This window comes from Microcebus murinus, chromosome 21, assembly GCF_040939455.1.
Source record: "Microcebus murinus isolate Inina chromosome 21, M.murinus_Inina_mat1.0, whole genome shotgun sequence".
Taxonomy (NCBI): domain Eukaryota; kingdom Metazoa; phylum Chordata; class Mammalia; order Primates; family Cheirogaleidae; genus Microcebus; species Microcebus murinus.
The window spans coordinates 6,518,836-6,542,401 of record NC_134124.1 but is presented as its reverse complement, the minus strand read 5'-3'; the positions used below and the strand labels follow the sequence as shown (position 1 = coordinate 6,542,401).

At 39.6% G+C, this 23,566-nt stretch overlaps 1 protein-coding gene across 1 annotated transcript; it reads left to right on the top strand.

Annotated features, from left to right (window-relative positions):
- Positions 1 to 3,254: 3,254 nt before the first annotated feature.
- Positions 3,255 to 23,360, top strand: CDC23 (cell division cycle 23). Its single transcript, XM_075996080.1, has 16 exons — positions 3,255 to 3,430; positions 3,518 to 3,590; positions 9,781 to 9,918; positions 14,853 to 14,895; positions 15,490 to 15,595; positions 15,699 to 15,831; positions 18,368 to 18,545; positions 18,631 to 18,728; positions 18,876 to 18,957; positions 19,758 to 19,911; positions 20,034 to 20,153; positions 20,678 to 20,753; positions 21,075 to 21,136; positions 21,842 to 21,920; positions 21,997 to 22,116; positions 22,378 to 23,360. Exons 1-16 carry the CDS (start codon positions 3,270 to 3,272, stop codon positions 22,546 to 22,548), a joined length of 1,794 nt encoding a protein of 597 aa, XP_075852195.1. The 5' UTR covers positions 3,255 to 3,269; the 3' UTR covers positions 22,549 to 23,360.
- Positions 23,361 to 23,566: the final 206 nt, after the last annotated feature.

Here is a 23,566-nt window from a genome sequence, read left to right as displayed (position 1 = left end):
TTTCTATATATATTAGTTGGCCAATTAATTTCTTTCTATTTATAGTAGAGACAGGGTCTCGCTCTTGCTCAGGCTGGTTTCGAACTCCTGACCTCGAGCAATCCGCCCGCCTCGGCCTCCCAGAGTGCTAGGATTACAGGCGAGAGCCACCGCGCCCGGCCAAGAAGTATTTTTTTTAACATTATGAGAATATAGTGGGAGAATATAGGCTTTAGTTGGACAGAACTTGAGGTTGCCTAGGGTAAGTTGTCCATCGGAGTCTGTTTTGTGCTTTGTAAAATAGGGATAATGATACCTGCTTTTTAGGCTTGTCAAGAGGATTGATTAGTGATGAGATATGTAAAGATCCTAGCAGGGAGTTAGTGTTCAAGAATGCTTATGTATTATATTAATCTGTCACAGGATCAGAGTTTAAAAAAAAAGAATAGCTTATTTGGGTGCTATGGTATGGCTGTAGTCCCAGGAGTTTTGAGTCCAGCCTGGGCAGCATAGTGAGACCCTGTCTCTAAAGAGAGAGAGAAAAAAACTACACTAAAAAAAAAAATGGAAAACTACAAAGCCCATGTGAAAATTGGGGGTGGGAGGAATGGTAGTGGTGGAGAAATACATGCTATATAACATTACATAAAGAAAAACAGAATATGAAGTGATGACACTATTGGACAATTATGTTTTTAAAAATTGTAAAAAAAAGTATGACAATTATATACAATTTAACTTTTCATTTATTGGAACAAAAGACTAGCTACATTCAAAATGTGTTGTTTGGAGAGAATTGCTTACCAAAAGCATCTTGAAATCTTCTCTATTTTCTTGTTATTTAAAAATAAAACAAAACGATATGCAATTATAAAAATAAGGGCCCCACTAGCTCCGTAGGTAGAGCAAAAAAAAATAAATAAATAAAAAAAAATAAGGAAGTTGATTTTTTAAAGGGTGAAATGGAAGAACTCTAAAGAATAGGTCATAAAAGTATTATTTAACTATTCCTGATGCCAAAAACAGTTATGTTTCATTCTACTTGCTGGTGTTCATTCAGTATATATTCAAGGTTTATATATGGATAGATGTATGATATAATGTAATTTTTGTGTTTGCTAAAAAATCATGCTTTTTTTCTTTCTTTTCCTTTTTTAATTTTTTGAGACAGGGTCTTACTCTGTTGTCCTGGCTAGAGTGCAGGGGCGTTATCACAGATCACTGAAATCTCAAACTCCTGGGCTCAAGCGATCCTCTTGCCTCAGCCTCCCTAGTGGTTGAGACGATAGGCATGCATCACCACACCTGGCTAATTTTTCTATTTTTTGCAGAGAGTGTAAAGAGTGGGTCTCACTCTTGCTCAGACTCCTGACCTCAAGCAATCTTCCCGATCTGGCTTCCCAGAGTGCTGTGACTATAGGCCGCCTGGCCTTATCTTAAATAAGAAATTTAAAACAAATATAAAGTGCGCATCACTTGTGAAACCAAAAAGTATAATTTTGCCTTCATATACTTTACATTATTTATATTGTAATGCAACTAAGTGGACTTTATATATACATTTTATTTATTTATTTATTTATTTTTGAGACAGAGTCTCACTTTGTTGCCCAGGCTAGAGTGAGTGCTGTGGCGTTAGCCTAGCTCACAGCAACCTCAGACTCCTGGGCTCAAGCAATCCTACTGCCTCAGCCTCCCGAATAGCTGGGACTACAGGCATGCACCACCATGCCCGGCTAATTTTTTCTATACATATTAGTTGGCCAATTAGTTTTCTTTCTATTTATAGTAGAGATGGGTCTTGCTCTTGCTCAGGCTGGTTTGGAACTCCTGACCTCGAGCAATCCGCCCGCCTGGGCCTCCCAGAGTGCTAGGATTACAGGCGTGAGCCACTGCGCCCGGCCTAAGTTGACTTTATAAAACAATCTTTAATAATATATTAATCTAAAGCAACATGCCTTACCTAAAATCACTTCTATTATAACACACCTAAAGAATGACAAAATGCTTCAAAAAATTTCCAAGTGAGTTGGTAAGGTGGTATATTATTATAAAAGGGCTCTCAAGTTAAAAGCAAAAAAGGTTGAAAATGTTCACATGTTTAAGAACACTGGGCTTTGGAGTCACATCTGAGTTAAAATCTAGATTCTCTCCTTGGAAGAGTGATGGAACCTCTCTGAGCTTCCGTTATCCTATCTGTAAAATTGGTTTGATACGAATATCATAGTGTTGTTGTTAGAGTTAAGCCAGATATTTTACTCCACTTTTTTGGATGGAGTCCTGCTATGTTATCCAGGCTGGCATGAATTCCTGGGCTCAAGCCATCCTCCTAAAGCAGATTATACTTGTGCAGATTAAACAGTTCAGAACCTGTCATAGGTTAAACCTTCAATATATGTTAGCTATCTTTTTTTCCCCTCTGGGGTAAGAAATAGGGTTGATAAAGAGGAAAAAGATTTTCCACATGGGGCGATACATCCTCCCAGTTTTTTTTTTTGAGACAGAGTCTCACTTTGTTGCACAGGCTAGAGTGAGTGCCCTGGCGTCAGCCTAGCTCACAGCAACCTCAAACTCCTGGGCTCAAGCGATCCTGCTGCCTCAGCCTCCCGAGTAGCTGGGACTACAGGCATGTGCCACCATGCCCGGCTCATTTTTTTCTATATATATTAGTTGGCCAATTAAGTTCTTTCTATTTATAGTAGAGACGGGGTCTTGCTCTTGCTCAGGCTGGTTTCAAACTCCTGACCTGGAGCAATCCGCCCGCCTCGGCCTCCCAGAGTGCTAGGATTACAGGCGTGAGCCACCGTGCCCGGCCTCCTCCCAGTTTTTACGGGAAAAATCCAGAGGATTTTCGCATCCTTCCTAGTGCACACACATCGCTTTCTCATCCCCTGGCACAGAATCTGTGAAATCACACCTATTTCTTTACATCCTATTTTTTGTCCAATCACATCACCCCTAAGGTGCCTTCCCCACCTCTGCTTGCCTCTACTCCCACCTCCAGCTTTCAAGTTCACCTTTCCCAGTTACTCATTTCTTTCCGCCATGCCCAGAGGTAGCGACTTCCTTCTCCCCTTTTTGTTTCTAACTTTCCCGCCTCAGTAGCTCTTGGCCAATTGGAGATGTCGTCGTCTCTTTTTTCCCGCCTCCTCGTGGCGATACCAGAAGTGAGATGTTGGATTGGCTGTTTTTGGAGCAAGAGCTGGCCAGTGACAGGCAGACTTTTTTGGTGTAAACTGGGCAGCTAGTATTACAGGCGGCGATTGGCTGGAGTGGCCTACGTCGGGAAAATGGCTGCGAGTACCTCAGCAGTCTCGGTGGCTGTGCCCGCGGCCGTGGTGCCGGTCTTGACCACCGACGGCGATTTCTCAGATTTGCGGGAGATCAAAAAGCAGCTACTGCTGATTGCGGGCCTTACCCGGGAGCGGGGCCTTCTGCACAGTAGCAAATGGTGAGATGTCGGGGTCGGAAGGGACGGGGCTTGGATCCTCGGCCTTGGGGGCTTGTGGAGCTGATCCAGTTTGTGTGCGTGTTCCAGGTCGGCGGAGTTGGCCTTTTCTCTTCCCGCCTTGCCTCTAGCGGAGCTGCAGCCGCCGCCGCCCATTACAGAGGTAAGGATGCCTTTACAGTGAGCGCTCTTCGTCTGCGGAGGGGTGTGCCTCAAGAGGTACTGAGTGTCCTGTCACTGAAGGGGAGCAAACTGCTTAGCAGGAATGTTTGTAGGGGGAATTCAAGCATTTGAAGAGCTGGGTGTTATAAGCGACTTTCTCCGTGGTGGCTTTGTTGAACTTTGAAAGGTTTGGTGGTGCTGTTATTTCAGCTAGAGTGAATTAATAAACAGTTATTAAGATTTCAGCCTTTTAGGTTTTGTAGTAGCCCAACCTACCAAAGTTATGTCTCGTAATAATAAACGTTATTGTAAGGATGTCTCATAATAATAATTACTCCTAAGGTTGAGAAGAATTAAAAAAGATTTTACAACAATTCCTACACTGCTGTCTGATTGGCATAGCAAAATGGTTAAGAGTGTGGGTTCTGAATCGAGACAACCCGGGATTCAAATCTCAGTCAAACTAGTGACCTTTGGCAACTTAACCTCCCGAGCCACAGTTTCCTCATTTGTGAAATGTGGAAAATAATAGTATATACTTAATTGGGATATTGAGAGAATTGAGATAACATATATAGACTGCTTAGAAGTGTACCTGGCACATAGGACTCAGTAAAACTAGCTATCATCATCATTATTTTAATTACAAATAAGGGGAAGATGACTTGGTAGGGTGAACATAATGCTCTATGGCTTTCAAGTAGATTTGCATCTATATACTAGTCAGATTCTTTACTAGAAGCATCAATGTGGACAAGTGATTTCTAAGTGGCAGCCTTCTCATCTATAGATGATATTCATATTAATGGACTGGGTTTAGTGGCCTGTAATCCTAGCACTTTGAGAGGCAGAGGCAGGGGGATAGCTCAAGTTCAAGAGTTCGAGACCAGCCTGAGCAAGAGTGAGACCCTGTCTTTACAAAAAAATAGAAAAATTAGCCGGGTGTGGTGGCACTGGCCTGTAGTCCTAGCTATTTGGGAGGCTGAGGCAGGAGGATGGCTTGAGCCCAGGAGTTCCAGTCTGCAGTGAGCTATGATCATGCCACTGTACTCCAGACTGGGTGACGGAGCCAATCCCTGTCTGGGTGTTGGGGAGAGGAAATATATATATATGTGTGTGTGTGTGTGTATGTATAAATCATTACTGGATTTTCAAGAAGAATAAATAAGACAGTAAGAGTGAAACATATGTTACTCTTTAAGAAACGTTTTTTAGGCAGGGGACGGTGGCCTATAATTCTAGCACTCTGGGAGGCCGAGGTGGAAGGATCGTTTGACCTCAGGAGTTCCAGACCAGCGTGAGCAAGAGCGAGACCCTGTCTCTACCAAAAACAAAAAGAAATTAATTGACCAACTAAAAATATATAGAAAAAAATTAGCCGGGCATGGTGGCACATGCCTGTAGTCCCAGCTACTCAGAAGGCTGAGGCAGAAGGATTGCTTGAGCCCAGGAGTCTGAGGTTGCTGTGAGCTAGGCCGACGCCATGGCACTCTAGCCTGGGCAACAGTAAGACTGTCTCTAAAAAAAAAAAAAAAGAAAAGAAAAGAAATGTTTTTTAGCCAATATGATTTATATATGTCTTATTAGCTTTTACTTGTGCCTATTTTCACAGTGCCTAGGTACATTGTTGGTCCTGAATGTGATAACTTATTGTTGAATGAGTAAATAAAGCACAGTGCCTGGTGAGAAGTAGAGGTTTGCTAAATACCCCCTCTCCAAAGGGTTCATATAATATTCGGGGATTTTACAAATATTGGAGAAACCTGATCATTACTGAATTATTGTAAAGTATCAGCTGTTGGTTAGTTTAATAGCTTTCGACTTACTATGAAATGTATTGATTCAGCAGCCTCTTTACTAATTTGTTGTACATTTAGTATTTTCATGTCTTCTCTAGAGAGTATCTCTGAGAAACCCCAGAGAAACATTTTGTTTCAATTCAGCCTTTTTTTGGTTTTTTTCTTACTTGAAGACATAGAAGTATCAATTCAGCCTTGATCTACAGTTTAAACTAGAGTAAACCTTAAAACTTTGGGCTGGGCGCGGTGGCTCATGCCTGTAATCCTAGCGCTCTGGGAGGCCGAGGTGGGAGGATTGCTCGAGGTCAGGAGTTCAAAACCAGCCTGAGCAAGACCCCGTCTCTACTAAAAATAGAAAGAAATTAATTGACCAACTAAAAATATATATACAAAAAATTAGCCAGGCATGGTGGCACATGCCTGTAGTCCTAGCTACTTGGGAGGCTGAGACAGGAGGATCGCCTGAGCCCAGGAGTTTGAGGTTGCTGTGAGCTAGGCTGATGCCATGGCACTCACTCTAGCCTGGGCAACAAAGTGAGACTCTGTCTCAAAAAAACCCACAAAACTTTGGCCTTTAAAGTTATTGAAATTGAAGATTTTTATATTGTGCTTAATCTATGTAATAGATACTTATTATAGCTTACCCTCAGTTTTATATAAACATTACCAAAGAAACATTTAATATAGGTCTTGAAACTAGTTATATTCTGTCTTGGACCCCAAGCTTATCTTTTCTGAATATAAGATGTAACTGGGACCAACTGTGGCAATTTGGTTTAAAGAACTGAACCATAATGCTAAATACCTCTAAGTTATGTTATATGTAACTTTCAGTAGGACATTTTAGGTGCTTCCTTTAAGCAAGAATGAAACTAAAATTTTAAAGTCTATATAGTCCAAATAGTAAAACTTTCTGAACTATAGAGATATATGGAAAGTTAGGAATATATATATATATATATATTTTTATTTCAGCATATTATGGGGGTACAAATGTTAAGGTTACGTATATTGCCCATGCCCCCCCTTCCACCTGCCCGACACCCGATAAATGTTATTCCTATATGTCCACTTAAGTGTTGATCTGTTAATACCAGTTTGCTGGTGATTACATGTGGTGCTTGTTTTTCCATTCTTGAGATACATCACTTAGTAGAATGGGTTCCAGCTCTATCCAGGAATATACGTGAGGTGCTATATCACCATTTTTTCTTAAAGCTGAATAGTACTCCATGGTATACATATACCACATTTTATTAATCCACTCATGTATTGATGGGCACCTGGGTTGTTTCCACACCTTTGTGATTGTGAACTGTGCTGCTATAAACATTTGAGTGCAGATGTCCCATTTGTAGAGTGTCATTTGATCTTTTGGGTGGATGCCCAGTAGTGGAATTGCCGGATCAGGAATATATTTTGTATATGGCCTATAGTAAGTGTGTTTACATAGTCTTGTGTAATCTGAATGATTTTCATCATAATCCATTTTGTTTTTCTTGAAGATTCCACTGCTTTTGTTTTCTTTGCCACTCAAAAATAATGAATATTTTTTTCTTACTCAAAAAGGTATAATGCAGGTGAGGGGGTGGGGGAAAAGAAAGAAGTAAATGGAAGGGAGAGCTGATATGAAAAGGGCCTCCATAATCCTAAACTAAATGGCCACATTTAGGACATGCTGATCCAATGAAGAAAACACTGAATATGTTTTGCTTCCAGTTTTATGCTGGTGATACTTGGGGCAAGAAGGATGAGGAAAATTAAGTTATTGAAGTTTTAAACAACTCATTCTTAGAATTTGGGAGTTTGTTTGTTTTTTTCTTTGTTATAAGTAACACAAATGTAAAAATAACAGTATTTAAAGTGTCAAAGGTAACAGAATTATATACCATAGAATGTGAAAGCTCACTGTAATCCCACCCCAAAGGTTGTTTGGTGGACATGATTCCAGAATATTTTTCTGTGCAAATACTAAAAAGGTGTGTGTGTGTGAGTAGTTTGCTTGCAAAATCTATATCATTATACATACTGCTTTATAATGTCCTTTATTTAAACTTTTTTTTTTTTTCTTTGAGACAGAGTCTCACTCTGTTGCCTGGACTAGAGTGCTGTGGCATTAGTCTAGCTCACAGCAACCTCAAACTCCTGGGTTCAAGTGATCCTCTTGCTTCAGGCTCCCGAGTAGCTGGAACTACAGGCATGTGCTACCATGCCCAGCTAATTTTTTCTATATATATTTAGTTGGCCAATTAATTTCTTTCTATTTTTAGTAGAGACGCTCTTGCTTTTGCTCAGGCTGGTTTTGAACTCTTGAGCTGGAGCAATCCTCCTGTCTTGGCCTCCCGGAGTGCTAGGATTATAGGTGTGAGCCACTGCACCCGGCCTGTCTGTCTCTGAGACAGTCTTGCATCTTGCTGTATTGCCTGACTAGAGTGCAGTAACGTCATCATAGCTCACTGCGACCTCAAACTCCTGGGCTCCAGTGATCCTTCTGTCCCAGTCTCCCAAGTAGCTGGAACTACCGGCACACACCATGACACCTGGCTAATTTTTCTATTTTTTTTTTTAATTTTTAATTTTTTTTTTTATTTCGGCATATTATGGGGGTACAGATTTTAAGGTTTCAATAAATGCCCATTTCCCCCCGCCCCCCTAATTTTTCTATTTTTAGTAGAGACAGGGTCTCACTCTTGCTCAGGCTGGTCTCGAACTCCTGGCCTCAATCGATCCTCCTGCCGCAGCCTCTCAAGTAGCTGGGACTACAGGCACACACCACCATACCTGGCTAGGGAGATTGTATGATTTTTAGTTAAATGTGCCATCATCTAATTTTTTAACAATAGAGAATTATAGTTGTGTTGAAAGCCTTCAGCAATACTAATTTTTTTTTTTTTTTTTTTTTTTGAGACAGAGTCTCGCTTTGTTGCCTAGGCTAGAGTGAGTGCCGTGGCGTCAGCCTAGCTCACAGCAACCTCAAACTCCTGGGCTCAAGCAATCCTGCTGCCTCAGCCTCCCGAGTAGCTGGGACTACAGGCATGTGCCACCGTGCCCGGCTAATTTTTTTTCTATATATATTAGTTGGCCAATTAGTTTCTTTCTATTTATAGTAGAGACGGGGTCTCGCTCTTGCTCAGGCTGGTTTTGAACTCCTGACCTTGAGCAATCCGCCCGCCTCGGCCTCCCAGAGAGCTAGGATTACAGGCGTGAGCCACCGCGCCCGGCCAGCAATACTAATTTATGACAAAACTTTATTGAAGTACAAAGATTATATTGCATTTATGCAAAATACTGTGTAATATACTTATGCAGTGTACTGTGCATTTACAGGAATTTAAAAGACAGAAGCCGGGTGTGGTGGCTCACACCTGTAATCCTAGCACTCTGGGAGGCTGAGGCGGGCGGATTGCTTGAGGTCAGGAGTTCGAAACCAGCCTGAGCGAGACCCCATCTCTACTAAAAATAGAAAGAAAAATAGAAAGTCTCAACAAAGTGAGACTCTGTCTCAAAAAAATTAAAAAATAAAATAAAAGAAGGAAGAGAATGTCAGATATTAATGCTGGACATTTTATGTGAATTTTTCATATTTTTTTCATATTAAATCTTTAAGATCAGTGTTATTATCTTCATTTTACAGATGAAGATATAGATGCTTAGAGAAGCTAAGTAACCTCCCTACTAATGAAATGAAACCAGGAAATCAGGGAGTCAGAATTTGAATCTGCATCCTTAACAAGAAAGCCTATTCAACTTCTTACTATGTTTATGGAAACAGTATAAGTTTCTGAGTGTGTTGATTTAGTTTTTTAAATTTTTGTTTTTTTCTGCAACTTTTTATTTTTAAAAAGTAAAGTTCGTTTTTTTTTTTGGAGACAGAGTCTCACTTTGTTGCCCAGGCTAGACTGAGTGCCATGGCATCAGCCTAGCTCACAGCAACCTCAAACTCCTGGGCTCAAGCGATCCTACTGCCTCTGTCTCCCGAGTAGCTGGGACTACAGGCAGGCGCCACCATCCCCAGCTAATTTTTTGTATATATAATTTTAGTTGGCCAATTAATTTCTTTCTATTTATAGTAGAGACGGGGGTCTCACTCCTGGTCAGGCTGGTTTGGAACTCCTGACCTGGAGCAATCCGCCTGCCTCGTCCTCCCAGAGTGCTAGGATTACAGGTGTGAGACACCACGCCTGGCCAGAAAAAAAAAAGTTCTATGGCTTTACATGGTAGTAAAATAAATACATAAAAATAATATTTATATGTATGTATATATGTTAGATTTTTAGGAATAGAAAAATAAACATTTTTTTCTTACATTTTGAAGTTAATGAATATGCATCTTAGATTTGAATTTTTGTTGTTTCATTCCTAGCTATTTACAAAAACTTGTCTCTTTTCTAGGAGGATGCTCAGGATATGGATGCGTACACCCTGGCCAAGGCCTACTTTGATGTTAAAGAGTATGATCGGGCAGCGCATTTTCTACATGGTTGCAATAGCAAGAAAGCCTATTTCCTATACATGTATTCCAGATATCTGGTGAGGGCCATTTTATGAAGTCATTCTGCCTTCAGCGAAGCATCTGTATTTACAACTAAGTAGGAAAAGTTTAATCTTTTAAATATCTCAGCAGTATGCCGCTGAGTGAATGTACTTTACAAATACTTAACAATAATAAAAAAAGATAAATAAAGTTGGAAAAAATGATAGTATGGAAGAAAATATTTTTAGGTGTGACTAACAGGATGATTTGTAACAACATGACTTTAGGTTATATAGTTCTTCAGGCCTGTGAATTGATGTTATTTTATAAGAATTAAGTTAAAAGGCCTGGGTTGATTTTTAAATTTGTAAACTCAGTTATCATTTTATTTATAATATATTTGTTGTTTTTGTTTTATGACTTTTTTTTTTTTTTTGATACAGAGTCTCACTCTGTTGCCTAGGCTAGAGTGAGTGCCGTGGCGTCAAGCCTAGCTCACAGCAACCTCAAACTCCTGGGCTCAAGCGATCCTCCTGCTTCAGCCTCCCAAGTAGCTGGGACTACAGGCATGCGCCACCATGCCTGGCTAATTTTTTCTATATATATATATTAGTTGGCCAATTAATTTTTTTCTATTTATAGTAGAGACAGGTCTCACTCTTGCTCAGGCTGGTTTTGAACTCCTGACCTTGACAATCTGCCTGCCTCGGCCTCCCAGAGTGCCACCATTACAGGCGTGAGCCATTGGGCCTGGCCTGTTTTATGACTATTAAAAGCTATGGGCCAAACATTTACACCTTGCTTCATAGTAACCAGTTGAGATGAAGTACGTTGTTAGAACGTTGTTGGACACCATGTTGAATTATCCCCTCATTGGTTGTGAAGAACTGTGCTACATTGAGGCTTACCCATTGAACTCAGTATATATATATTTTTCTCTCCTGCCTTTTGTATGGCAGGATGCCATTCTTGTTGCTCTTTTGTGTAATGAAGTTTAAATGCTTTAAAAAAAAGCTATGAATGTAAAGGATAACACAAGTAAATTAATTTAATACTGTATTGAATATAATTTAGGTGTAATTCATTGTTTTACTTTAGAACATTATGAATGTACTTTCTTGCTTTTTATTAGTTGTTATATTCTACATAAATGGATTTTATAAAAACATCCTATATATTTATTTCCAGGAACAAATAGGTTGAGATTGCTTATCCGAAAGACTTGGGATGAGGTGTTTCAGATTTTGGACTTTTTTGGATTTGGGAATATTTGCATTATACTTATCGGTTGAGTATCTCTAATCCAGATATACAAAATCTGAAATGCCCTAAATACCATTTTCTTTGAGTGTCATGTTGGCACTCAAAAAGTTTTGGATTTTGGAACATTTCAGATTTTCTGATTTGGGATGCTCAACCTGTACTAGCATAGTTTTTATTTGTCAAGTTGGTAGCTTCTTACATTTATAGACTATGTTTAATTAATCTTTTTTTTCAAATATTTTTATTGTGGTAAAATACACATAAAATTTATTATCTTAGCCATTTCTAAATGTACAGTTAGTGGTTTTAAATACTTTCATCACGTTCTCCAGCCATCACCACTATCCATCTCCAGTACTCTTTTTATCTTATAAAGTTGAAACTCTACACCTATTAAGCAATAACTCCCCCTTGCCCCCTACCTGTTACAGTCCCTGGCAACTACCATTCTACTTACTGCTTCTGGGATTTTTTTTTTTTTAAAAGAGATGTGGTCTTATTCTGTTGCTCAGGCTAGAGTGCAGTAGTATGATCATAGCTCACTGCAGCCTCAAACTCTTGTGTTTAAGCTTCCCAAATAGCTAGGACTACAGACAGACACCACATCTGGGCAAATTTTTTTTTTTTTCATTTTTTTAGAGACAGGATCTTGCTATGTTGCCCAGGTTAGTCTTGAACTCCTGGCCTCAAGTGATACTACCATCTCATCCTCTGGAGTCACTGCTTTACAGGCATGACTCTGTCTTTGATTGTGACTACCCTAAGTATCTTGTATAAGTGGAATCATGCAGTATTTATCTTTTTTGTGACTGGGTTTTTTCACTTACCATAGTGTCCTCAAGGTTTATCCATGAATTTCCTTTTTAAAGGCTTAATAATATTCCATTTTGTGTATATACCACATTTTGCTTATCCCCATAAGCTTTAGAAAGATACTTTGAAATTACAGGATTTAAAATGTTTCTCAAAATCTTTACCTGTGTAGAAGCACTTCTATGGACAAGTTATAGTAGAATAAGAGGCAGCATTTGCTGAATTATGGGAGAAAAAATTTCCTTAAGACAAATGTATAAAATGTTAAAAAAAAAAAAGAGGAAAATCTAAATATTTACTTTTTAAGTGTTTTTTTTTGTTGTTTTTTTTTTGTTTTTTTTTTGAGACAGAGTCTCACTTTGTTGCCCAGGCTAGAGTGAGTGCCGTGGCGTCAGCCTAGCTCACAGCAACCTCAAACTCCTGGGCTCAAGCAATCCTCCTGCCTCAGCCTCCCGAGTAGCTGGGACTACAGGCACGAGCCACCATGCCCGGCTGATTTATATTAGTTGGCCAATTAATTTCTTTCTATTTTTATGGTAGAGATGGGGTCTCGCTCAGGCTGGTTTTGAACTCCTGACCTTGAGCAATCCACCCGCCTCAGCCTCCCAGAGTGCTAGGATTACAGGCGTGAGCCACCGCGCCCGGCTCCCGGCCGACTTTTTAAGTTTTTATTTGAAAATAATTTCAAACTAACAGAAAAGTTGCAAGAATAAGAATAGTACAAGGGATACCCATGTACCCTTTGTCCAGATTCATATATTATGAAGATTTTATTCTATTTGATTTATTATTTCTCTTTCCTCTCTCTCTACATATACAGTCCCCCCCACACACACACATTTTTTTCCCTCTGAGCCATTTGAGAGTAAGTTGCAGCTATGATACTTTACCCCTAAATGGTTCAGTGTGTCTCTCTTTAGAATAAGGATATTTTCTTAAATAATCACAGTATAGTTATAAATAATCACAGTATAGTCAGTAAATTTCACATTGATAACATGTTTTTTTTTTTTTGCAATCACTCAAGAGGAACTTTATTTTCTGGCTAGCCAGGGTCCAGGCCTTAGAGTACCAGCACAGTGGTCGCTCTTACAGGCAAGGACCTGATAACATGTTTTAATCTACTATTGAATTCCAAGTTTGTCAGTTGACCCAGCAGTATTCTTCTATAGCATTTCTCCCTCAGTACAGTCTAGGATCAGGAATTACATTTAGTTATCATGTTTCTTTAATCTCTTCTAATCTGGAACAGTCTTTCTTTGTCTGTTATTACTTTGACAGTTTTTTGAAGTTTATGGTTCTCCCTTCCCCCTTTCTTTTTTTTAAATTAACAGACTTTATTTTTTAGAGTAGTTTTAGCTTCACAGCAAAATTAAGCAGAAATGACAGAAGTTCCCATTATTATCCCTTCCACAAATATGCAGCTTATCCCACCATCAAATCTTACGTGAGTGTGCTATATTTGCTTTAATCAGTGAAATGGCATTGATGCATTATTATCAACAGAAGTCCATAGTTTACATTAGGGTTCAGTCTTTGTATTGTACATTCTATTATGACCCTTTTTTTTTTTTTTTTTTTTTTTTTTTTTTTTTTGAGACAGAGTCTCACTTTGTTGTCCAGGCTAGAGTGAGTGCCGTGGCGTCAGCCTAGCTCACAGCAACCTCAATCTCCTGGGCTCGAGTGATCCTTCTGCCTCAGCCTCCCGAGTAGCTGGGACTACAGGCATGCGCCACCATGCCCGGCTAATTTTTTTTTTTTATATATATATATCAGTTGGCCAATTAATTTCTTTCTATTTATAGTAGAGACGGGGTCTCGCTCTTGCTCAGGATGGTTTTGAACTCCTGACCTTGAGCAATCCGCCCGCCTCGGCCTCCCAAGAGCTAGGATTACAGGCGTGAGCCACAGCGCCCGGCCTATTATGACCCTTTTTATTTTTAATAGCACATTCTTCATTTTGGATATATCTGATGTTTTTTTCACACGGTATTATATCTGGTGATACACGATGTCCATAAACCTGTCACTGCTAATGTTAATTTTGATCACTTGGTCAAGATGTTGTCCATTTTCTTCTATTGTATAGTAACTATTATTTCCCTTGGAACTAATCAGCAATCTGTGAGGATATACTTTTTTTTTTTTTTTTTTTGAGACAGAGTCTCACTTTGTTGCCCAGGCTAGAGTGAGTGCCATGGTATCAGCCTAGCTCACAGCAACCTCAAACTCCTGGGCTTAAGCTATCCTACTGCCTCAGCCTTCCAAGTAGCTGGGACTACAGGCATGCGCCACCATGCCCGGCTAATTTTTTCTATATATATTAGTTGGCCAATTAATTTCTTTGTATTTATAGTAGAGATGGGGTCTTGATCTTGCTCAGGCTGGTTTCTAACTCCTGACCTGGAGCAATCCGCCTGCCTCAGCCTCCCAGAGTGTTAGTATTACAGGCGTGAGCCACTGCGCCCCGCCAGGATATAGTTTAAGACCATGCAAATATCCTCCTCATAAAAATTTCCCTCCATATTTAATATCCATTGTTAATTTTTGTCTGAAGCACTCTTTGCTATAATGCTGCAGAATGGTTTTCCACTCTCACACTTTTTCCACATTGACTATTCAACATCTTTAAGAGGCTTCCCTCCCCTTCCCCATTTATTTATCTACTTATTTAGTATTAATATGGATTCATAGATTCTTGTACTTTTAATTGTTTATAGTAAATTACTGGACTTAAATTTTTTTGGTGCTCAGATTATCTCTGATTTGGCCAGTGGGAGCCCCTGTGTAGTTGTTTAAAATTAGTGACTGAAAGTAGATGCCCTGTTGGTTAAATTTTGCCCTTTAAGTAAAATTGGGCTGCTAGTTTGGGGATAAACTGATAAAAGATGTATTTGTTTCTTTTCTCTTACAGTCTGGAGAAAAAAAGAAAGATGATGAAACAGTTGATAGCTTAGGTAAGAATTTCTTTCTTTTACCTTTTGACCTAAAAAGCAGGGTTGCTAACTTAAATGCCTGCAGGAGCCAGGCAGGAAATATAAATGGAGTGAGGATGATAGTTGCAAATTTGAAAGCACATGGCATATCTTAGCTGCCTGGTTCTCACCCAGCTCTGGCTGAGGGCTGCTTTGGGGGAATTTGGGTCTGATGCTGTTGGCTTTCCTCTTTGGTCCTTCCCTGTTCCCTGTAGCCCAAAATTCAGATTTGTAGTTGAGGTTTCTTTTCTTTTTTCTTTGTTTTTTATTTATTTATTTATTTTTATTTTTTTCACTATATACAACCTGAAGATGAGATTTCTGATTGTTAAACATTCATAGGTAATTCATATTTTTAAAAAACTGTGTGGGCCTAACAAAATATGACTGCAGATCCATTATCAGTTGCACCGTCTAGAACAAAGAAATGGGTTGTGTAAGATATCATTGGCCACTTGTGAGTGTTTGTCGGAGGTTTTAGGTATAACTTTAGTTGATGCTAAAGGGAATATCTGTATCTATGAAAATGAAAACCAGCATCCTACTCTTAGATCAGGAGCTTTCTTTCTTTGTTAGGCCCCCTGGAGAAAGGACAAGTGAAAAATGAGGCTCTTAGAGAATTGAGAGTGGAGCTCAGCAAAAAACACCAAGCTCGGGAACTTGATGGATTTGGCCTTTATCTGTAAGTGTTAAAGTAATTTGGAAGTTTCTAGAACATTCTCCTGAGTAGAAGGGAGATGGTGTAAGGCATTAACTTCACCTTTAATTGTTTCCTTTTTTCCCAGCTATGGTGTGGTGCTTCGAAAGCTGGACTTGATAAAAGAGGCCATTGATGTGTTTGTGGAGGCCACTCATATTTTGCCTTTGCACTGGGGAGCCTGGTTAGAACTCTGTAACCTGATCACAGACAAAGAGATGGTAAATTGAGATGAACTATGTGAAGAACCCTCCACTTCAAGGCTTATGTAATTCTGTAATAATGTAGGGGTGGAAGAGTTTTGTCAGACCTTTGGTTGCACCTCTGGTCTCTTCCACTTTAGGTCTTTGTTTGAAAGACTAATGACTAGCTCTTGTTCAGTAGTCGCTGTTGGATTTGCATCAGTTATATTAGGATATTTTTTCATATTCATGTTTTCACATTCAGGTTTTATGGTAACTTATTTTATAAACTAAATGTTATAGTTTTTCCCCCAATTCTAAAAATGCTATAGGAAAAGTTTCTCTAATATCAAGGATTATATGAAAACAACTTCTGAGCTGTCATGGATTCTGTAAAGATTTGGAGATTTGTTTATTAATGAAATAATGTATATGACATTGCTTTATAAACTGTAATCTTTTTTTTTTTTTTGAGACAGTCTCACTCTCTTGCCTGGGCTAGAGTGCCGTGGCATTAGCCTAGCTGACAGCAACCTCAAACTCCTGGGCTTAAGCAATCCTTCTACCTCAGCCTCCTGAGTAGCTGGGACTATAGGCATGTGCCACCATGCCCAGCTAAATTTTTAGTTGTTTGGCTAATTTCTTTCTATTTATAGTAGAGATGAGGTCTTGCTCTTGCTCAGGCTGATCTCGAACTCCTGAGCTCAAGCAATCCTCCCAGAGTGATAGGATTACAGGTGTGAGCCACCATGCCTGGCCTAACTGTAATCATTTTATTAGTCATTATTAAGGACATTATCTATAGTGTTTATTTTGCTGTTCTTCAGTAGTTAATGGAGGCAACAACACACTTCCCTTTGTTAGCTATAAAGAGCCAAAGACTGGTTGATTTTGCCTCGTCATGAGTCGTGCTACTATGTCTGTGTCTGAAATCTTGTCTTGGTTTACTTGTGTTCATCTATCTCTAACTGCCTACTAGACTTCAGTGAAAGTTTGTTTTATCTCTGAATTCAAAATATTGAAAACCAAATTTCTCATCTTGCCTACCAAATTCTCTCTTTAACTCCCAACTTGATAGATTCTTACTAGTATCCTAGTATCACTATTTCTCAAAGTACATAATCTGGACACCTCAGACTCATATTTGTCTCTCCGCTTTCTCTTTCTTATCTCCCTTTAGCCAGTCATGAGACATTGCCATAGCCTTGGTTACTTTCCTATATACATCTTTTTCTCTTGGTTTCCTTTGGCATATCAGTTATCATCTCAAATTTGGATTACTTATAAGTAATAGATACTTTCTATCTAACATTCCCATTTTTCTACATCCATTTCCAAGCCCTCTTGCATACTGTTTCCCAACTTATTCTTAAAGCACCCATGTCATCATTCTCTTGCTAAAACTTTGCAGTGGTTTCCTATTGCATCGCTCTTTCTGTTGCACCATAGTACCCACCCTACCAGTTCAGTCTTTTTTTTTTTTTTTTTTTGAGACAGAGTCTCACTTTGTTGCCCAGGCTAGAGTGAGTGCCGTACATCAACCTAGCTCACAGCAACCTCAAACTCCTGGGCTCAAGCAATCCTACTGCCTCAGCTTCCTGAGTAGCTGGGACTACAGGCATGCGCCACCATGCCTGGCTCATTTTTTTTTTTTCCTATATGTATTAGTTGGCCAATTAATTTATTTCTATTTATAGTAGAAACAAGGTCTCGCTCTTGCTCAGGCTGGTTTCGAACTCCTAACCTCAGGGAATCTGCCCGCCTCGGCCTCTCAGAGTGCTAGGATTACAGGCGTGAGCCACTGCGCCTGGCCAGTTCAATCTTATTTTTTCCACTACTTGCCAGTACATAGCCTTCCCTCAAACCAGGCTAGTTTCCTCATCCTACTCATCCATATTCATCATGACTCTTTTTTGCCTCTGCTTATGTTGTTGCCCTTGCCTAGAATATTGTCTTCTTTCTCTTCCTTTCCCTTTTTCTATTCAAATCCTACCCATTCTCTAAAATTCACTTCAATCCTTTCTTTTTTTTTTTTTTTTTTTTTGAGACAGAGTCTCGCTTTGTTGTCCAGGCTAGAGTGAGTGCCGTGGTGTCAGCCTCGCTCACAGCAACCTCAAACTCCTGGGCTCAAGCGATCCTCCTGCCTCAGCCTCCCGAGTAGCTGGGACTACAGGCATGCGCCACCATGCCCGGCTAATTTTTTATATATATATCAGTTGGCCAATTAATTTCTTTCTATTTATAGTAGAGATGGGGTCTCGCTCTTGTTCAGGCTGGTTTTGAACTCCTGACCTTGAGCAATCCGCCCGCCTCGGCCTCCCAAGAGCTAGGATTACAGGCGTGAGCCACAGCGCCCGGCCTCAATCCTTTCTTAATCCTTTGAAGCCTTTTCCAACTAGGCCCCTTCCTCCCTATTGTGCTTATAAGTCATATTCACTTAGTAGGACTACCCTGTGTTTATTATTACGTACTCTAATACAATTTTAGTGATAAATTCCTTTAGACAATATAGTTCTGGATGTTTGTTTGGGAGAGAGGTCAAATTATATTGTGTCCCTCTCTCTCCCGCTGCCAGCTGAAGTTCCTGTCTTTGCCAGACACCTGGATGAAAGAGTTTTTTCTGGCTCACATATACACAGAGTTGCAGTTGATAGAGGAGGCCCTGCAAAAGTATCAGAATCTCATTGATGTGGGCTTCTCTAAGAGCTCATATATTGTTTCCCAAATTGCAGTTGCCTATCACAATATCAGAGGTGAGTGAATAAGGACAATGAAATACCATCAAACTCTGAGAGGTGTACTGTATTGTTTTCTGAACTATTTTTCTTCTTTTTGTAGATATTGACAAAGCTCTCTCCATTTTTAATGAGCTAAGGAAGCAAGACCCTTACAGGATTGAAAATATGGACACATTCTCCAACCTTCTTTATGTTAGGGTGAGGTGATTCTCTTTCTTGGGTTTGATTAAGTTCTTTTGTGCTTTAATCTTCTGGTTTGGATTGTCACTCAGTTGTGTTAGATATAGGAAAAATAATTTGGGGAGTTCTTTTTTTGTGCTTACATCATCTTTTTCTTTCTTCCAGAGCATGAAATCTGAGTTGAGTTATTTGGCTCATAACCTCTGTGAGATTGATAAATATCGTGTAGAAACATGCTGTGTAATTGGTAAGAGTTAACTATATTTTTTTCTTTAAAGATTTTTCTTTATTCTAAGTAACACAAATGTAAAAATAACAGTATTTAAAGTGTCAAAAGTAACAGAATTATATACCATAGAATTTGAAAGTTCACTGTAATCCCACCCCAAAGATTGTTTGGCGAACATGATTTCAGGATATTTTTCTGTGCAAATACTAAAAAGATGTGTGTGTGTATGTGTGTGTGTGTGTGTGTGTGTGTGTGTGTGTGAGTAGTGTGCTTGCAAAATGTATATCATTATACGTACTGCTTTATAATGTTCTTTATTTAAACTTTTTTTTTTTTGAGACTGAGTTTCACTCTGTTCCCTGGGCTAGAGTGCTGTGGCGTGAGCCTAGCTCATAGCAACCTCAAACTCCTAGGCTCAAGCAATACTTTCTGCCTCAGCCTCCCGAGTAGCTGAGGCTACAGGCACGTGCCAGCATGCCCAGCTAATTTTTTCTATATATATTTAGTTGGCCAATTAATTTCTTTCTATTTTTAGTAGAGACAGGGTCTTGCTCTTAGAAACATTTAGAAACACTTTTTTTTAAAAAGTAGAACATGTGATAAATGAAATATATTTCCCAAGGGAATGATATTTCCCTGTGTACAATTGGTTTTTTTGCCAGGACTTTAAGGCAAATAGGTTATAGTTTCATGCCTACTTGGTAGAATGCTATTTTGTTTTTGTTGTTTTTACCCAAAGGTGGAAAGAAAGGTAGAATGTTATTTTAATGGACTCTTACTTTTACCTTTCTAGTTACTCATTTTTTGTTTTTAATCAGGCAATTATTATAGTTTACGTTCTCAGCATGAGAAGGCAGCCTTATATTTCCAGAGAGCCCTGAAATTGAATCCTCGGTATCTTGGGGCCTGGACGCTGATGGGACATGAGTACATGGAAATGAAGAACACATCTGCTGCCATCCAGGCTTATAGGTGAGCACCTAGTTGAGGGGTGAGATGGAGCAGATTGCTGTGATATCAGGAGCCTCTATTGAGCCTGCAGGTTGCTAACCTTGATTCTGCCCTCTTACCAGTCAGTCTCTTCCATTTCTTAGACATGCCATTGAGGTCAACAAACGGGACTACAGAGCTTGGTATGGCCTTGGGCAGACCTATGAAATCCTTAAGATGCCATTTTACTGCCTTTATTATTACAGACGTGCCCACCAGCTTCGGTAAGTCTTGTCACTTGACAATGTGTTTGGTATGGGAAGGGCTAATAATTTTTCCTTTGATAGCAACTGATGAATCACAGTGAATGGTTTTGGACTCTTGGAGACCTGAGTTTAAACTTCCCAAACACTGTTTGGTCTTTTTTGAGACGGGTTCTTCTTCTTTTGCCTAGGCTAGGAATATAGGTGCATGCTACCACCATGCCTGGGTAATTTTTAGGTATTTTTTAGAGACAGGGTGTTGCTATGTTGCCCAGGCTGGTCTTAAACTCCTGGCCTCAAGTGATCCTTCCACTTTGGTCTCCCAAAGTGCTGAGGTTATAGGCATGAACCATTGCACCCAGCCTGGTCATGTTTATTTAGTGTATAACTAACAGTATAATTACAAATACAAAGTAATCTAATTATGAAGCATTTGGTTAAAGACTAGTCCTCACATAGATTTGAAATAGCAGTTGTGCTAGTTCTTCAAGGGAGGACTTCAGTTACTAATAAAGTCTTTGCTCAGACTGCGAATTCTTTTTCAGACCCAATGATTCTCGTATGCTCGTTGCTTTAGGAGAATGTTATGAGAAACTCAATCAACTAGTGGAAGCCAAGAAGGTACCTGACATTGAGTTCTGAAGAATTTGAATGGATCTGTTGTTTAGATAAAGGTTGGGCTATCTGTGCTCTAATTTTTCCCTTATTCTGATGTACCCGCACAGGAGTCTGAATATTTATAGGTACATAGGGTAAAAGCAAATCTTGGCCAAGATCATCAGTGGGAATGTCAGTATAAAGCCTGGACCTATCAGAGCTAATAAAAATGCCTTACATTCTGCAAGTCTGAACTTCTGGGTGGCTGGCAGGGCCTTAGCTTTTATGTGATTAGTCATGGCACATGGGACAGTGGTCAAAGTGACCAGTTTATTTTTTTGACAGTGTTATTGGAGAGCTTACGCCGTGGGAGATGTGGAGAAAATGGCTCTGGTGAAACTGGCAAAGTGAGTGAAAGGAGTGAAATGCTATTGATATTTGTGTTGGCTTCTCTGAGATGGTAGGTCTTGCATGTTCTAGGGCCTCCCATCTATCTACTGGCCTTCATGGGTATGGGGATGTATCAGGGTGTCTGAATGCTGGTTTGTGAATTTAGCCATCTTGACTCCAGAGAATGCTACTTTGAAGGGGGGAATTGTTTTCCTATTGGGCAAGGGATCAAGAATGAACTGAAGAAAAATGAAATGAAGTTTGTGTCAGAGTAGTCTATGAACACAACTTTAAAGTACTCATCTCTTCCTGATAAGGGCCAGAAAAATTAGGAATAACTCAGAAATAGTAGGCATGAGGTTTTTAAATGCAATTTCATTCCTGCTGGTTCTTTTCTGAGTTCTTAGGGAAAAATGAGTTGCTTTGTACCTTTTTAAATCTCACTGTGGGTATTAGCAGAAAATGTTTTAAGAATGTTATCCAGGTTAAGTATTTACTAACTCTCCATCATTAGTAATAGAGTCATGATTCTAAGTTTTGATAACAGTAACCAGCACATCTTGTGTGCACTAATACTATTCTAGGTCCCAGGGCATCGTTTATGTCAAAATTTGTACTTGTCTATGTATTGTCATTTTTTGGTCTTAATTATGGTGCTTTAACTTTTTGTCACTAACTTGCTTCAAGATCTGATTTGTACTAAAGGCCAATTTCTTTTGTAGGCTTCATGAACAATTGACTGAGTCAGAACAGGCTGCCCAGTGTTATATCAAGTATATCCAAGATATCTATTCCTGTGGGGTATGTATCATAGCATGGGAATTGTGTTGTTGATCTTAGTATTATCACCTCAGTCATTCCTGCTTTCCCTTTCTAGGAAATAGTGGAACACTTGGAGGAAAGCACTGCTTTCCGCTATCTCGCCCAGTACTATTTTAAGTGCAAGCTGTGGGATGAAGCTTCAACTTGTGCCCAAAAGTGCTGTGCATTCAATGATGTGAGTGTCAGTTCTTTAATAAAGGGTTTGGATTTTAGGCTAAAACATTTGATCTTTACCATGATTTGGGTGGAAGGTGGGTAAGAATGTAAGTAGAAAGCCTACCATGATCTGTGGAACTTGTATTAATATATCAGTATCTTTTTCTTTTTTGTCTTCTTTCCAACTTGTCACTAAGTTGAGAATTATATTAGTATTTTAATAACCTGTATTTGAGAATAGCCTTGGGCATATTTTGAAAGTTGCCTAACTTTGTTTCAGACCCGGGAAGAAGGTAAGGCCTTACTCCGGCAAATCCTACAGCTTCGAAACCAAGGCGAGACTTCTACCACGGAGACGCCTGCTCCCTTTTTCCTCCCTGCTTCACTCTCTGCTAACAACACTCCCACACGCAGAGTTTCTCCACTCAACTTATCTTCTGTCACGCCATAGTTGGCTACTTTTAAGCCAGCACGTTGCTAGACCCATCTTAAGCCTTACCTCCATGTACAGAACGGTCACATCTGTTCTTCCAAGGACGACAGCTCTTCTCGTTTCTACAGATGGAAACAGCTCCATGGAGACAGTTTATATAATCGCCTTCAGAAGCAGATTGAGAGAATAATACTGGCAGGAAGGCATTGTCTTTTGTCAATTCGAAGCACTTCTATCTCCCTTCTGTTGAGAGTGGCTATGGATCCTGGCCTTCTTCTCAGAGCCATCCTCCCACCCCACCCCGCAAAAAAACTCATCCCCTTTACAGCACTTTAGCACAGGCAATGCTACAGGACAAAGTTTTAATGCTGTTGGGAGTGGGAGAGAGGCAAGGGAGAAAAGTCAACCACTCTACCTTCTGCTGGCTGGAGGGGCACTGAGTACCCTAGGAAGAGGTCAGGGCAATGGACAGTAATTACCTTGCTCTTGGATTTGCTGAGCATCACCCCCATTCTGATGTCAGAGATTAGGTTTAAATGGAGTGAAGCTATACATTTATTCATACTCTAGGGAGACAATCTTCCAAAATATTTTTGAGAAGGAGTCTTCTATAGTAAAAGCTTTCAAAGTGGAAGTACTTACTAAGTTAGATAAAAGAGCAAAAAGGATGTCACTGAGCTTGGAACTGCTGATGGCCCTTATGGAGGGCAAAACATGGCTGTAGTGTTAACTGTACTCCTACCAAAGCAAGGAGACAGGATTGCTGATAATTTCATGGATATTGGAAATAACTTTTGTGACTACACAGATAATAAACTCACTTCAAGCTGGTCTGTTTTAATAAATTTTCAGTATAATTGTTTTCTCCCTCCTATTTCCAACAAATGTTTTTCAACCTTTATCTAGGACAAGGTAAAGGGAATCATTCTTGTGGTGCTCTTAAAGCATTTCAGGCCTGTCCATATGTATTCAGTAGGAGGTAAAATACTGTGACTATAATGTCTGTGAAGTGAATTTGTATAGTAGATGGTATAGA